We start from the raw sequence: 16962 nt of genomic DNA, 5'->3' as shown, positions 1-16962 counted from the left end.
GGACAATGGTGTTGTACACAGAGCTTCTACAGCTGTCCCTGAGACACCACAAACTCCCTTTTATGTAGGGCAATCCATAACCCTATCTGCAGTCTTTGATCCCTCTCACCCTTTGAAAGAGCAGGACAGGCTCCAGCGGCTGGACCCTAAAGGGGCTTTATGCTTGTTCATTTATGATACCAAGGAACAGTGTGTGGATGATCAGCTTTTTGTGGGGTTCTCCAGGGCGAAGCCTGGGATGGCTGGGCAGAAGAGGACCCTGTCAAGGCGGATAGTCTTATGCATTAAGATCTGGTATGCACTGCCGAAGTAGCTGCTCCGGAATGTCTGAGCCCCTTCCACCAGAGTCAAGGCTGCTGCCACTGTGTTGGCTCACAGAGTGCCTATCAGTGACATCTGCCAGGCTGCGACATGGGTGTTAGTACATACATTCACAAAGCAATTTTGCCTTGATGGCCATGTCCAGCGGGAAGGACACTTTGCCCGCTCGATCCTTCAGGACTTTTTCGCCTAAGTCCACTCAATAGTCCATCCCCCTGGAGTGGTACTTCTTTGGTATCTATTCTAAGGTGAGGAATTTGTGGTTAGAATTATCCATCAGAAGAGCAGTTTACTTACCTCTAGTTAATACTCTTTCTGGTTCATACTCCTAACTAACCGCAAACATTGCCCCCACTTCTCAATTCTGTGGATTGGCCTGTTTTTAACATCTAAAAGGTCCCAAGTTCGAGATCATCAAACTGCTACCAAGAATTGTTAACGCTCCATTTCTGAGAGCGCAGAAAGAGAAAATAATAAACTGACAAGAGCATGTAGGAGTGCCATCTAGATGAGGCTCTGAACTGTCTCTTCTGGGGTGGTAGGTATGGAGCCAACGTGCAGCCTTACAGTGTGTGGGAGCACTGCTTTAGCAAGTTTCCGGATCCAGTCTGGTGCCAGTAGATGAAGTATTCACCAGAAAAAGTTATACGGAATGTAGGTAATTCGTGTTTTTTAGCTAGAGTAGATGAGGGGAGAGGGTTTGGCCTAACGGTTTGGGCGCTCGACCTCGGACCTGGGGGAACTGGGTTTGAGTCTCGGTAACGATGCTAAACCTCCTGTGATTCTGGGCAAATCACTTAATCTTCCCGTGCCCAACAAAAAATAAATAAATAGAATGAAACTGGTGCTATGTAAAGCGCTCGGATACCTAATTGGATTTGGGTCAAGTTCGCGCTATATAAAACTCTGCTTAGAGTACAGGTTCCCTTCTTCTTGCTCCCATCTTTCTTACTACTCTAGTCAGGGATAATGATTGATTAATGACGTCCCGTGGGTCATTTGCACCCTGCCACCCTTTCCACGGGAGCAGTGTGAAAGAAAGCAAAAGTTAGAAGATATTGATTTCAACATACAATCTGCCCAATTATCCATTAAATGCGGATAGACCATACAGTCACTGATGAGATATAAGTAACATTTCGGTCTTTCTGCTTTCAGTGCTGTTGTATACTATTTTCTTCTTCCCTTTTTGTGCTCTGATTATTTCTGTTTTGTTCTTTCTTAAATCTCTTATCTCTCTGAATCTTCGTTTTCAAATGTCCTGGAAAAGTCTTCCTTCTCTGCTCCTCTAGACTCTTTTCTTAATCCTCACTATTCACCCTCTACACCATACCATTGTCTTCTGCTATCCATTCATTTGGTTTTCATGCACATTTATGTAGATGATAATGAATGTAATTTTCATTTCCTGCTATTACTGATTCTCTTTAGGCTTGGTTGTCATTCTCTCATTGAATCCTGGATGGCTGATAATTTTTCTTGTAACTCTTTCTAGAATGTAAATATTTCTCTTTCCCATTCCTTTTGCATTTCATTGTGAAATTACTGCATTGTGTTAGCTTGTTTCAGACATCACTTCAAAGAGTTACATCTTTTGGCAGAATGATCAGTAGGCATCCACTGTGGAGCACTCTCAAAGTCAGTATCTAGATTATCCCAAAAGCACCTCTGTTGATTCCCATGTTGAATATTATATCAGTCTGAACTGCTGCAGAGGTGTCCATGGTCCTGAAATTCTATAGAATCAAATTTTATTTTTGATTCCTGTGAAGGATTGCAATCAGTGTATTTTAGGAACAGTAATTTTTCAACAGCGCATTGATTGTGAACAGTACAGCAAGCAAGAGTAGGTTTTGAAGGTTCACCTTATTGGCAGTTTGTGTTCTAAATATTTGTGCCCTCTTCGAGATGTTATTAGTGTCATATTCTTTTTTTAAAGTATTAACCCTAGCTGGGTGGGCTGTTGAAAGTGGTTGTAATGATGATGTTACACCTTATTTATTTTCAACCTTTACACCACCACCCATGACAATAGTAAAGAGTTGAAGAGGCTTTAGGAGTCCAGCATTCCATCAGAGGATCAGAATCCTGTATTCTGGTCGGTAGGGAAAACTTGCAGTTGCAACTTTAATTCTGCGAATTAGTCCCTATATATATAAGTATCGGGTGACATTCACAAACAATCTCATCAATCCCATGCACTAAGTCAGAGAAGAAAAATACAGCTCACCTTCAGTGTCTGCTAGTCTGAGAAAGGGGATAAACAACAGGGCCACTCTCTGACGTTGTACGTTAACCAGCTTCCTCTCATCCAGATTGCTATCCTGAGCAATTCATTCCGCATACTAATCCTGCACTCTACATCCACTACGCTTCTTGGAACTGCTCTCTTCTTTCCCAAACTTACACCACTTTCAGTCCAAGGCCTCACCCTCCTCTCTTCCTCGTCCCAACCTGAACTGCCATTGATTTGACTTAGGCCTCTTACTTCCATAACCTCTGTTGCTACACCCAGTCTCCCAAACCCTATTCCCATCTGTGTGCCAAATGCTGAAAACCAGTAACAGGGCGTTCATTGTTTTGGGAATGGGAATATGAGCACTTACACCCTACCTGAAATACAGCTAGAAAGTAAGTCATCCTTCCTGATGCCCTCTCCAGGTGGACCCACATTCATGGCCTTTTCCCCTAATCGGACAGGACCCATAGACCATTCAGCTTGCTAACCCATAACCTATTCCCACTCATCATATTTTTGAAACTCTGCCATGACATGCAAATATGAGAATCTCCTTCTGTCACTCGATGAAGGTCAGCAAGTGAACCTCTAACCCTCCTTAACTCAATCTTTAAGCTGCTTATGAAACTCTGGATATGAACATAGTACTGCAGAGACTAAAATAATGGATGGGTATGTATGGGCCAGCATTTGAGTGGATATGCACTTTCATACTGAATTAGAGCAAAACAAGTATGTGTTTAGTCCACATGAGTGGCAAAGCTTGGCCAAAACCACCAGCTGCCTAGACCACGTAACCCTTGGGATGAAACATCACTTTTTCACTCTGAATAGAGCGAAAACTGAGACCCTAGTCCTGATGGGTAGACCCTAAAACACTCCCTTTTAGTGTGCTGAGCCCCCTTGGAGCACCTTGGCCACCATGATAAATCTAACAATTTGAAATCCTTCTTTTTACTAGTTAGCCAACTAAATCAACAATTTGTTTAAAGTCTGATGCTCAGTAAAATTCTCCCTTGCTAGTGTCATGTGAAGCTGGCTGGAGCATTGATGATGGCTCATCTAGCTACGGAAATCTAATGTCCTCTGGACTCAAACACTCACTGCTAGTTGCAAGATTCAGTCTGCCAGAATGTGCCATAATCTGGCACAACTTCATGCATATATTGTCTAAGGCAATGGCACTTCATTTTATGTCAGCTAGGAATCCTTGTTTATCTGTCTTTCTTTCTGATCTGCCCCTGAGCCTACGAGGATCAAACACAGGTCTGATCTCTCAGAGTTGAAGGCCCACAGACTCTAGAATGCACTGAACAATTTGGAGCGGTTCTGAACTTCTTGCTTTTCAGGAGGCCTCTGAAAATGTTTTGAGTGATATTTGATTGAGCGTCAACACTTCACAGGGCAGCAGATGAGGATTAAATCTAACTGTCCTTGATCACCTTCCAACAAAGATCCTGACAGAATGGTGCTTCCTATAGCACTAACAATACACTGAGAATGTTCTGTTGTTTCAGGTATTTCTACAGTAATTCAGCACTACAACTGGGTGGCTGGATAAGGTTACTGCCTTGTTGTCCCTTATGGAAACACCAGGTTCTTGTGTACTAATGTGTGCTCTAAACTAGGTATATGGTGACGAGTAGCTTCATTAAAATCTAAATGCAGCAGCTGTAGTATTCGGAGTGGGCCTAAGGGACTGTAAAGGACGACGCAGGGTGTAGTTGGGTCAGTTGTGCAGGCCCTAAATGATGATGTGCAGGGATCAATCACAGGTATGCAGAGTGTGGCCAAATGAGTATAGTTCTGTGGTGAGGAATTTCTACATTTTGCCACACTTTGCCACACTAAGAGATAAAGGATCATCTCTGATTCATTACTGTATGAAAACATCAGAAATTGCACTAATTCTTGAGCTATGTTAGTTTTATGTAAATACTTAGGTTGTAACTTTGTAAATATTTAACTGTTATGGTTTTTGCTTGTGTCTGTGTGTACTGCGCGCATGCATGTGTTAGTGTGTGATTGAATAGTGTTGATGGTTCATTCTTACATCGGTATACACATTTTTCTGTTGTAAAAATTATGCCTGTTTATGAGGGTTACTAACCTTATAAGTGGCTGTACAAGCATTTAGGTTATGCCCATGACCAAAGTGGCCATAGTTTACCTTTGTATCGGGTCATACCTATGCCACGTTTATGCACTACAGATTCCACATATTTTCTGCACACATGCATCCACCACTAGATTTATTTTATGCTTTATAGTAATAATTTGGGCATTAGTTAGGTATTTTCTTAAGAGAAAAATACAAAGATCTTTTATTCTCTCTTGTAGCATGTGTATCTAAGTATTCTGCTGGATGTATCTATTATTATCCATCATTCCAATCCACTCACAATCCTGAACAAACAGACAAATTACAGAAAGACCTGAAACGGTACCTTACTAGAAAGATTGGATTTGAAGCGGTCATGAGAATACGATGTACAAAAGGTAAGTGTATAACAGGAAACAAGTTTTGTGTAGAAATATTAAAAGCCACCAATGTGAAGATACATTTTTATGTCAAAGAGCAAGGAAGAATGACTAGATTGATTAAAATACATTTCCTTTGAATCATGATAGCTGTTAAGAGATTTAAGTGGATCCTGATTTGCTGTGCTGTTCCCATGTTGCATTTCCTAACATTTCAGTGCTTGACTACTATTATTCATTTGACTTTGGTGTATTTTTTTCTTTCTTTAAAATGTTTTTATTGTAATTTTCAATACAATACAAGCACCAAGATGATGGGTAACCATAAACAGCAACTTGTGGCACACCAGTCTCTTCATTGATACAGCACATTCTTGCCATAGTATAGACCTACATTTTGGAAGGCATTCACCCGCGCTTATTCAGTAATGTAGAATCCACATCTCCACATTTCTGCCAGTGTTCCCCTGACTCTATCCCCACCCAGAGACCATTGTCCCACACATGTCATTACAGATCAATGTCTTCGGCCGCTCTCCAGGGACCCAGTCTGTTACCTCGCGCAGTAGCTCGCTGTGATATATGATAGCTACCGATATCGGAGGTATTGACTTTCCTCCAGTTCATACCGCTCTTGCAGTGTGAAAAACAGCAGTACTTTATCGTGGCGTCAAACATCCCCTGCCTTTGATATGCCCGGCAGATCCCACTTTTTATGCCCTTCAATTTCACACTGGCCTATCAGTATGTCGGAGTTCCAAAGTGGAGTTTCCATCATCGCTTTGTCCTTCCAACCCAGGATGACTGTCTCCCTCTACCATATTTCGATCACCACTTCCGTCAGGAGGGAAAGCAGTGGAAGCTCCATTCCCCCATAGAGATGTTAGACATAATCCTCCAGTTCTGTCGCTCATCAGTCTGCCATCAACAATGGTTCCTGCTGTGACTGGGATGCCCAGTTGTTAATCACTTGTTTCTGATGGATACATCTGCCAGTGGATTCCTCACCTTGTGAATATCCCCTGCGCCAGCAACATTCGGAAACTTTTGTAGCAGTCCACGCCGATGAGGTCGAAGACGACGTCGCAGAGACACGGCTCCGCTCGCTACTCCACTGACGTCACAGGCTCCATAAAAAGACCTCGTCGGCGGGATGACGTAAGTTCCCTTTTTTCCGCGCCATCGACGCCAACGGATTTCGGGAATCTCTATCTGTAGCTTCACTGTTACTTTGTGTTTCTTCTGAATTTCTCTGTCCTTTTTTGTGAGAATGTCGACAATTGCACCCCGAGTCTTCACGAAGGTGATGGCAGTGGTGGCAGCCCATCTCAGAAGGTCGGAGATTTCCGTTTTCCCCTATCTGGACGACTGGCTGATCAAAGCGGAGTCGCCAGAGAAGGTGCTACATCATCTGCAGGATACAACTCAGATGTTGTTCAAATTTGGCTTCTCGATAAACGTGCCCAAATCTCACCTGGTGCCCTCTCAGCGCAACCTGTTCATAGGTGCGGTACTGGAAACTACTGTGTGTCGAGCATTCCCTCCTCCTCAAAGGATTCTCGACATACAGGAAATGATTCCTTTATTTTGCAATGGAGCGGTCGTTCCAGTCTTGAAGGTCCTTCGTCTGCTCGGTCTGTTTGGTTCCTGCATTCTGTTGGTCAACCATGCACGCTGGCACATGAGGGCGCTCCAGTGGTGCCTCCGCAGGCAGTGGTATCAGCACAAGGGAGATCTCAGGGAGTCTGTGAGGATCTCCGGAGAAGCTGCGGCGGATCTGTCTTGGTGGAGCGTGGAGGGCAATCTGTCCCAAGGAAAGCCCTTCCATCTACTCCCATCGGTGGCCACAGTGATAACAGATGCATCCACTTTAGGGTGGGGTGCGCATCTGGGGGATCTGGCGATCAAAGGACTTTGGTCTCCAGAGGAAAGGTTGCTTCACATCAACCTTCTGGAATTGCAGGCGATTTGTTTGGCACTCAAGGCCTTCCTCCCTTCCCTTTGCGGTCAGTCTGTTTAAGTCCTGACGGACAACACTACCGCGATGTGGTATGTCAACAAGCAGGGAGGAGTGGGGTCTCTTTGTCTCTGCAGAGAGGCTCTGCGTCTATGGTCCTGGGCTCAGGATCATCTGATTTGTCTGATGGCAAATCATCTGGCCGGGGTGCTGAACGTACGTGCGAACAGTCTCAGTCGGCAGTTCTCCGCCGACCACGAGTGGAGGCTCCATCCGGAGGTGGTTCGTCACGTTTTTCGGACGTGGGGGACTCCTCGGATAGATCTATTGGCCACCCGCGAGAACGCGCACTGCCCGTCATTCTGCAGTCTCCAGTTTCCGATGCAGGGGGCGTTGGGGGACGCGTTTCAGTTGAGTTGGGGGCTCACGACGCCTTTACGCGTTTCCTCACATACCCTTGATTCCTCGGGTTCTGAGGAAGACCGGGCCCAAGTTATATTGATCGCCCCGGGTTGGCCAAGAAGGGTGTGGTACACAGATCTTCTCCACCTCTCCTCGTGCGCTCCGCTCCGTCTCCCTCTGAGGGCAGACCTCCTCTCACAATCGGAGTGGCTGGTTCTACACCCCCACCTCCAGAGCTTACACCTTCTTGCCTGGAGATTGAACGGGGCAACCTGAATTATTTTTATCTCCCGCCAGATGTGGTAGATGTAATTTTGTCTGCCAGACGTCATTCCACCAAATCTATCTATTCCTATAGGTGGTCTAAGTTTGTGCTCTGGTGTGGGGAGAAGTCAATTGATCCTTTGAGGGCTCGTTTATCTGACATTCTGCAGTTTTCCCTTTCTCTTGCTCAGCAAGGATTTGCTGTGGCTACTGTTAAGAGATATTTATCGGCTTTGTCGGCTTTCCTTTGCTTGCCAGATCAGCCTTCATTGTTCAAATCACCTATTGTTCTACGATTTCTAAAGGGCCTTACAAACCGGTTTCCTCCTACTCCCTTTATTGTGCCTCAAAGGGACTTAAACCTTGTCTTGACTTATCTTATGGGTTCTCCCTTCGAGCCCTTACACAAGTGTCCCTTGAGACTGTTGTCTTTCAAGACGGTTGTTCTCATTGCGATCACCTCGGCAAGGAGGGTAAGTGAGCTTCAAGCTCTAAGTTCAAAACCCCCGTTTTTGACCATTCATGCTGAAAGAATGGTACTCAGGACCAGGGCTGCATTTCTGCCTAAGGTGGTAACTCCCTTCCATCTGGGGCAGTCCATTACCCTTCCTACCTTCTATCCTCCCCCTCACCCTTCCAAGGAGGAGGAGAGACTTCACCGTTTGGACCCTAAGAGGGCGGTGAGCTTCTACCTGGACAGGACAAAGGACTTCAGAGTTGATGACCAGCTCTTCGTGGGCTTTGTTGGCTGCAGGAAAGGCAGAGCGGTGCACAAGCGCACCCTTTCCAGATGGATTGTCTTGTGCATCAAGATATGCTACTCTTTGGCTGGTAAGGAACCTCCAGAGGGTTTAAGGGCCCATTCCACTAGAGCTAAGTCTTTCACTTCTGCCTTGTCTAGGGGTGTTCCTGTCGAGGACATTTGTAGGGCGGCAACTTGGGCCTCCCTCCACACTTTCGCAAAACATTATTGTTTAGACACCGAGGTGAGGAGGGACGGACATTTTGCTCGTTCCGTCCTTCAGGACTTTCTGGTATAGAAGGGTGGACACCCTCCTCCGGGAGTGGGACTGCTGTGGGAATCTATTCACAAGGTGAGGAATCCACTGGCAGATGTATCCATCAGAAGAACAAGTTACTTACCTTCGGTAACGCTTTTTCTGGTGTTTACAGTATCTGCCTGTGGATTCCTCCCTGACCCACCCGCCTCCCCATTGTCCACCCTTGTATACCTTTAATATATGATGGTGTTTCAAAATGTATTTGTTATTGTCAAAGGCAGTGTGTTATTTCTTTTGCCTTTCTGTTTATTCTCCACACTGTGTGTGTTGATTGTATATTATGTACTGTGTATACTGTGTATTGTCAGTGTGTCCGTGTGCCTCGAAGGCACGGAAAAAAAGGGCGGAACGGACGTCATCACGCCGACGAGGTCTTCTTATGGAGCCGGTGACACCAGCGGAGTCGCGAGCGGAGCCGTGTCTCTGTGATGTCAACTTCGACCTCATCGGCGTGGACTGCTCCAAAAGTTTCTGAATGTTGCTGGCGCAGGGGATATTCACAAGATGAGGAATCCACAGGCAGATACTGTATCCACCAGAAAAAGCGTTACCGTAGGTAAGTAACTTGTTCAACTGTGCCACCCAATAGTACAAACGTAGGTTTGGCATGGCATTTGCACTGTCTAGAGACTTTTTGGTTAAAGTGCCCAGGGCAGTTCGCGTGTCCCACAAACCACCCCCACCTGCGCTCCTCCAACCACCCATCCCATAGCAAGGTCCTGGCTGCATTGTCTACCGACCTGAAGAACCCATGTGGAACTTCAAACAAGGCATTCTTTAACCTATACAAAAAGTTTGGTAAATACATCATTTTATAGAGGGCTTCCCAATAGTGACAGTGAGAGTTTCTGCCAGCAGGCCACATCTGTTTTTTAGTTCGCGAAGATTCTAGTGAGATTTTCACTATGGAGAGTCTCCTCGTCTGTGGCTACAGATATGGCAGATTCCTAAATCCAGAAGACTCCCATCCCAGAGGACCTTCCCACTGCAGTCTTGGGTCGATCTGGATCAGAAGGTACGCCACCAACTTATGCCAGTTGATACGAATCCCCAAATGGGACCCATAGATTTCTAAAGTTTGCGGGACTGTCGGCACAGAGAACTCTGGGTCTGACAGATAGAGCAGGATGTCTGCCATGTACAAGATTACATCCTCCCATTACGGATCACACTGCAGCCCATGCATGATTAATCAATCAATCTACACGCGTTTGTAAAGCACACAGCTGCTTCGACCGAAGCATCCCGGCGTTTAAAGCTAAAAGACTGATACCACACACAGCCACCTGATACATTAATATGAGTCTAACAGCCAGGGGTGCATCTTTTTTTTTCCATGCGGCCAGTGGCCTGCTCGCCACAGCGAAGAGCAGGGGAGAGAATAGGCATCACAGTAGGGTGCCTTTACCTAGTCCAAACTCTGTGTCAGTCAGTGTATAGCAGCATCACCCAGGACCGTTACCTCAAGCCAAACCCCATCTTTTGCAGCGTCGCCCTCATGTATGGCCATTCCGGCAACGCCTTTTCGCATCTAGGGCCAGCAGAATAGCTGTTTCAACTATACTAGCTTTATGCGCTAAGCACACAGCCAGTTGTCCCACTTTGTGCAGCATTGCCCTACAGGGCATAAAGACCGGCTGGTCCGGCTCCACCAAGGAGTCAACCACCTGTAGTAAGCAATTAGCCAAGACCTTTGTGAGAATCTTAGTCTCTACATTCAGCAGAGGTATCGTCCTAAAGGAGGCACATTCCTCATGAGGCTTCCCTGTCTTGTGAAGCAGTACAATCATTTCCCACCTCATATCCAATGGGAGGTGCCATTCTGCCGTGCCCTATAAAGCATTTCACACAGTGGACCTGCAATGTGAGATCTGACCCATGTAAAAACGTCAGTGGATAAGCTGTTAGGACAAAGGGTTTTTCTCCCTTTCATTTGAGATTGTGTTTCAGATATTATTGCTTCAGTTATCTCTGTATCCAGTCGGGGTGCTGGTGATCCGCAATAAATCTTTCTAGGTCTATGGCCTCTCTCGTTGGTCAGGGTCTGTATAGGTCCTCCAGTTTGTAGGAAAAGGCCTGTATGACCTCATCTGGGGGTTTCAATTAAGTCTGTTGATCACGCCCTGATGACCTTACCCGATCACGCCCTGATGACCTTACCCAATGCTGTCTCTCCTGTCTTTTCGATGGCCAGGAGTTTTCCTGCTTTGTTATCCATACCATATAGTCGCCCCTGCTGCCCCCGAATTTGGCCCTTGCTTCTTGTTGGACGTGGGTTTTCAGGTCCTCCCTGAGTCCCTCTATTGTGCATGCCAGTACCTATTAGGGAGCCACGACATAGTCCCTCTCCCATTGTGTCAGGGTGAATAGCCTTCTCCCCAACTCTCTCCCTTTTCTTCCCTGATATCTGCACAATAGGTTTCCCCCTTACAACCATCTTATCCACTTCCCAGAGAACCACCTAGGAGTCCATGGTACCCCAGTTCTCCTTACAGGAGTTGGTCTTCGTCTCTGTGACCAACTTTCTGGTATTCCAGTCAGTCATTTCCCAGATTCCATTCCCCACTTAGCCTCTGGGAACATGTCTGCGGGTGTGTAACTATGGCTGAGTGGTCTGAAATTCCCTGTGGTAGAAATGTAGTGTATTTAGAAACAAACCAAGTGGTGTTTCGTACCAGTAGAAAGCCCAACCTCTACATTGAGCACATTGTGTTAGCCGCAAAGTAGAAAGGCGTATCCCCGGGTGTTCCTCCCGCCAGAGCTCTAAAATATGGTCTACGCGGGGACTTTGATGTAGTTTTGCCTGTTAATAGTATTCCCATCTCTTGATGGGCATTCAGGCTGCATCATAAACAGACCTATTGTTTCTAAAATCCATAAAGTTTGCCTTTGATCAGCAACCCACTGCTTCCAATCAAGTAACATGATTGCATACACAAATGCAGATTTCTGCACATCTGTCTTTACATGCGTTAGCACATTAAAGTCAAACCAATTGGCTTGCCATTGTTTGTTTGAAAAATATACGTTTTTCATGGCTCCCATGTGTCCTGAAGGTATTTTGAATTACCTGGATTTCAAGTTACTTGAATATCCAATATGAATCTTAATTTATGAAGCACGCCCACATTGCAGACACACTAATGATAGTAGTTTGGAAGAAGCTCATGTGGTTGCATTAGTAAGTAGATGTCACCAGTGCCATCCAAAAAGCACAGGGATTATCAGAGATTGATGTATTTGAGATAGCAAAAAGAAACAATTGCCTGACTTAACATCCAGGTTTTCAAGGCAGAGATCCCTAGTTGTTGAACTTGCTTTCACCAGCACTAAAACTTTCAGAGAATCACATTCTTAAATTGTCAGGCTGCGACTATAAACAAGGTTAACAGTATTGTACATTAACACTCAATAAAATTGAACTTTACACGGACCATTTACATCCTTTTCACATCATTGTAAATAACCCAGACCCTAGCCAGTCAGAAACCAGCACCCTCAGCTGCTCCCCTCTCAGATGTTACCATCTGTCAGATTTTCGACTGCGCGTTCAGTGTGAGAACCCTCAAGAGTTTGCTCTCTATTTTTTCGGATGTTTTTCTCATGTGTAAAGGTATTTAGAAGAAAATACTGGATTAGGATATTGAAGAACAACTATATCAGAAATTGTGGAGAAGAAATCACTCCTCAAAGCCTGCAAGACCAGTGGAAAAAGCAAGATGTGTGTGATTGATACACATTCAAATGTCTCTAGTGCCTACATCCAGGTCTCAGTCCAGCAGAATGTAGCATTTTTAGGACTATTTCTGCATAGAGTTGAAGATAAGCATCGAAGACTGGCACTGCATATTTTGGAGAAGAATGTGTAAGCTCCTACCTCAGGAGTAAGAGTAAAGCCGGTGACAAGCTCCACAGAGAAGTCTAAATCTAAGACTCTCAAGCAGACTGTAAGACCCTCTGACGCTACCTCTAATGATCAGACATCTGGTCAGCCACTGCCCTCTGCTACAAATCATAAAGTCAGAGAGGCTGCAAATAGAAATTTAGGAAAGGCAAAGAGGACATTTACACCAGAACCACAAATGAATAAATCTTAACTTCTTGTTAGAACCCCTTTCAGAGGGCCACGGGGCATGCAGAGGTTTCTGGGCCCAACCGTGGGGTTCAAGGCCTTTTATTCCTGGTGTCGAAAACCTGACCTATTCTGGATCCTGAACAACTGGGCCAAGTATCTTGTTTGCACTTGACTCTCAGTAGTAAAGTGGACGAGCTGTTCACGGCTCCCCTAGGAAGAGGAGAGGTTACAGGGTAGTGAACACTGGCTCACAAATCACAGTGCACGCAGGGAAAGCAATACTTCATTATCTAGCCAAATACTTACTTTTATGAAAAAAGATAAGTATTTTATTTCTACCATTACCAACACAAAGATAAAATATGACATTCAGAAACAACTACACAATACCCCTGAGGTCGGATCTCTACTGTTTCCTTAGAAGTTCCCTGCCCCACTTTCTCCTCGCTCTAGCAATAGTGGTTATCCCCCATTCACTATTGGCAACATCCAGGAAATATACCATTAGTAGTCTGAGATCCTAGAGTCCCCTTTGACTGTTCTAAAGTCGAAAGTGGTCCAGTGCGGACTCCCTATGTAGCCAGCAAGTTCCCCTAGGGCTAACTGGCCAAAATTCAGTCTTAACCGTACCTGCAGGCTCGTATGGTCTAGAGTCTCTGAGCACGCCCCCTCTGCAGGCATTGAAGCAGGAGAGGCTGGTCTAGGTGCGTTCACTGCACACAGCCCAAGCAGACTCCACTCATTGGTTCCCGTTCTCCTCTCACACGGTTGCGCTCCGGTGGTAACTGGAGGTTACTTGCGACTCCTCATTGCAAGTAAGTCTTTTGATCTCTCCCACTATAAGGGAAGACGATGAGCAGTTCCCAGTGCTGATCTTTCGTCCACGGGTAGATGAGTGGGGATTCCCATGGCGGCCTCAATCATACGACAATGCTCTGTGTCAATACACACTTCTGACTAGTTCCAGTGACCCCCTCTGGCATATGGGGTCACCATGTCCCTACTATATATGAGCTCCGACCCACTAGGCACAGCAGGTCTCTGCACGGCAGCCCCTCCTGTCATATGGAATTGCTGATGCTTAGCTACACTCGGGTGTGACTCGACTGACACAACTTTCGCCATGACTCCCTTTTTGACGGCCCTCATCTGGTATACAGGGGTCATCGACTTTGGCCTGGACATGGGCACCGACCTGATCGATGCAGCAGCCGCTTCGACAGACCTTGCAATGAGAGTTCGCTTGACAGGATTTCCCACTGGTCCTCGCTCCCTCTTCCTCACAGGGCACACTGGTCTTGGTAGGCAGTGGTGCTCCAAGATCTAAAGCAGGTGGTCTTTAATTCTCTGGGTGATGTCTCCTCACCCAGCAGAGAGACTAGAAGGCCTTGGCCTTCAGTCTTGGTCACAAGCAGAAGTCTTGCAGAGCTTCCGTTCTTCACACAGCCCATCTGGCTGCTTGGCAGATGACAGCATTTGGGGTCTCACTTTTCCCTTGTTATAGTCAATTTCTAGATACCAAATGTGATTTAGGATCTGAATCTTTGAAGTTTGTTGTAGGTCTGCTTCTTTTGAAGTGCCCACTCCTCTGCTGTCTTGAAAACAGACTGTCACAGCAGTAGTGACTCCAAAGCTGATAGCCCCACAACACAGGCCATGGGAGTGACTAGATTTCATACCTGGATGAGTCTCTTATCAGCCCCATCTCCTTCTGCGATGTGCCCGGACCCCTTGCTGGTGACCTCTCACTGAATCAAATAACACCCTTTTTATGTGTACAGGGGAAACCTGACTCTCCCTTTCCACTGTGTGTCCCGCCCCACCCCCCCCCGCTTACAAGAATGCAGCAAAACACAAATCTGTCCAGGAGATACCTCTACCTCCTCTCCTCTTGTTTCACTATGCAGGCCTGGGTCTCCTAAAAGTGAACCCAGTGTCCTCCATGCATTGTACCACTCGCAGGCACACATACACCTAGTGCATGTAAACATCATACACGCACTGCAAAGCACTGAATCCTCTTTGTATTGTACCACTCATAGACACACATAAATTTAACGTGCACGCACTGCACAACACTAGATCTTTCGAGCATTGTGCCTCTCATGGTCACACATGCACCCAGCACATGCATTCAACATGCACACACTTCACAGTACTGCATGATCCTTATATTGTACCCTTCTCAGGCACACATAGACCAAGCACAGATACACCACTCATGCGCTGCACAGCATTTCACACCAACCTGATGTAGGCCACGGATGAGTTAATCACACAGCAGCGGAACGTTGGAATGAGTGAACCTGTTGGCATCACTCCAGTGACATAGGTTAAAAAGAACCTATTTGCTCCTTCTGATCACTACACGGTATGCTGCCACCACCGCACTTGTACTGCTTAACTACTGGTGAAGGCAGTAGCATTTCACCACTATTAGGGTAGCGTTTTAAGCACCCGGTCTGGTCCAACAAGACTGCAGTCTGTGAGACAGGTCTATGTCATGTGCACACGTATGATCCGTGTTTGCCTATGACAACCATATTTAGAATTAGGGATCCAGACATCAATACAATTGGGCACTAAGGGCAGCGATGCACGGCCATTACCATGCAGAGGAAGTTTCCATCCCAACACTTCGTCATAGCCCTTTCAGCCAAGGTAAAAGACTAAGATTTCAATCCCATCAGGAACAAAGCATACAGGAAGCTTTCAGCACCTTCAAAAATGCAGTCATCATAGAGAGAGTACAGCAGATTTCATCAATACCAAGTAAATGTCTGGCTCCTGTACCCCTGTTTACAAGTCTGTCAACGAGCAATTCAGTAACACCACTGTCCTAATCGATGAAGATAATCCACTCGTCAACAAGTACTCCAATCAGACTGCCTGTTGCATAGTCGTCAGTCATGCTTCTGACACATTAATAGATGCATCTATGGATGTCTCTTTGTGTCTTTTGACAGTTTTAGAATGTAACTTTTGTACCGATATCGTTGGTTGATGAGCATGTGGTTCATGCCTGAGGCCCAATCCTAAATCATGAACATGCCGTGTGATGGACATAACATAATGTCTTCAGTAAAAAGGTGAATGAGGCTGGTCAGTCTATCAGCACTAACACAGAGACCGCTAGTTTGATTTGTGTCTTTCAGGTCAGACGACTCTATAGAGGAAAGAGGTGGCAGAATCAGAATACTTTCCAACAAGCTAACTTTTAACATGCAAACAAAAATATGGTGAATGTGTACAACAGCCTAGGCCACAAAAACAACATTGGGCAAACACAACAAAGCCAGTGCTGAAGAGTGGGTCTGTTGTCGAAATATGGCAACAAGGCATGTGGAACCTGATTTCCTCAGTGTAACATCCACCCCTTCACCCTGCCAGTGGGATGGAGGATGAGCTTATATCATTAAAGCTGGCAGAAAGTAACCTCATACAGGTGGGAGTGGAACATTGTAAAATTTGGCCATACTATGGAATTGTCTGAGGAACATTCGTCTCGCCCTACATGAAAATAGGGAGACAGACACTCAAAAGAGCTGCATCTAGGAGTTGACCAAAGTAGTGAACACAGCTGTGGAAGATGTGCCTTTATCAGAGAAGATTCTAGGATTCTACTTGAGATTCTATCTAAAAAGTGAGAATGGCAACCTGTTAGATTTGATTAACCGTAAGAAACACATCAAGAAGCAAAGCTTTTGCATGATCACAAACCAGGAAATATTGCTATTTACCAAAAAGTGGAGTTTCTAACCTCTTTGGATCTGGAAAATGTGACTTTCCATATACCAATTCATGCAAAACACAGAAGGCTTCTTCGTTTTATGAACGTAGGTCATCTTTACCAGTTCAAGGCATTACTATTTATAGTAAAATTGGCTCCTTGTGTCTTTACAAAATGCATGACTCCAATGGCAGCCTTTTTAAGAAGAGAAGATTGAGTAGTATAACGTTTAGAAAACTGGCTCGTAAGTGTGAAAATGCATCAAGATTGCCAGGATATGACAAAAAGAGCATAGAACACATTAACAAGCTTGGGTTTACATATCTACGTAAACAAATCTAGTCTCACCCCAAGCACAGATATGGTTTTCTTGGTTCCAGTAATTACACAAGGGTCTTTCCATCTGAAGACGGAGAAGGAGCAAGTTAATTC

The 16962-nt window shown here is 45.4% G+C and overlaps 1 protein-coding gene across 5 annotated transcripts in view; it reads left to right on the top strand.

Moving 5' to 3' along the window:
- Positions 1–16962, top strand: part of SEC24B (SEC24 homolog B, COPII component) — a 678312-nt gene that overhangs the window by 314968 nt on the left and 346382 nt on the right. For all 5 annotated transcript variants that reach the window (XM_085641377.1, XM_085641376.1, XM_085641375.1 and 2 more), the window contains one exon: positions 4901–5059. In XM_085641377.1, the coding sequence (XP_085497503.1) occupies positions 4901–5059 (159 nt within the window). The remainder of the gene's footprint in view (positions 1–4900; positions 5060–16962) is intronic.

This window comes from Triturus cristatus, chromosome 2_2 (genome assembly GCF_964204655.1).
Source record: "Triturus cristatus chromosome 2_2, aTriCri1.1, whole genome shotgun sequence".
Taxonomy (NCBI): Eukaryota; Metazoa; Chordata; class Amphibia; order Caudata; family Salamandridae; genus Triturus; species Triturus cristatus.
This window is presented reverse-complemented; position numbering and strand designations above follow the sequence as displayed.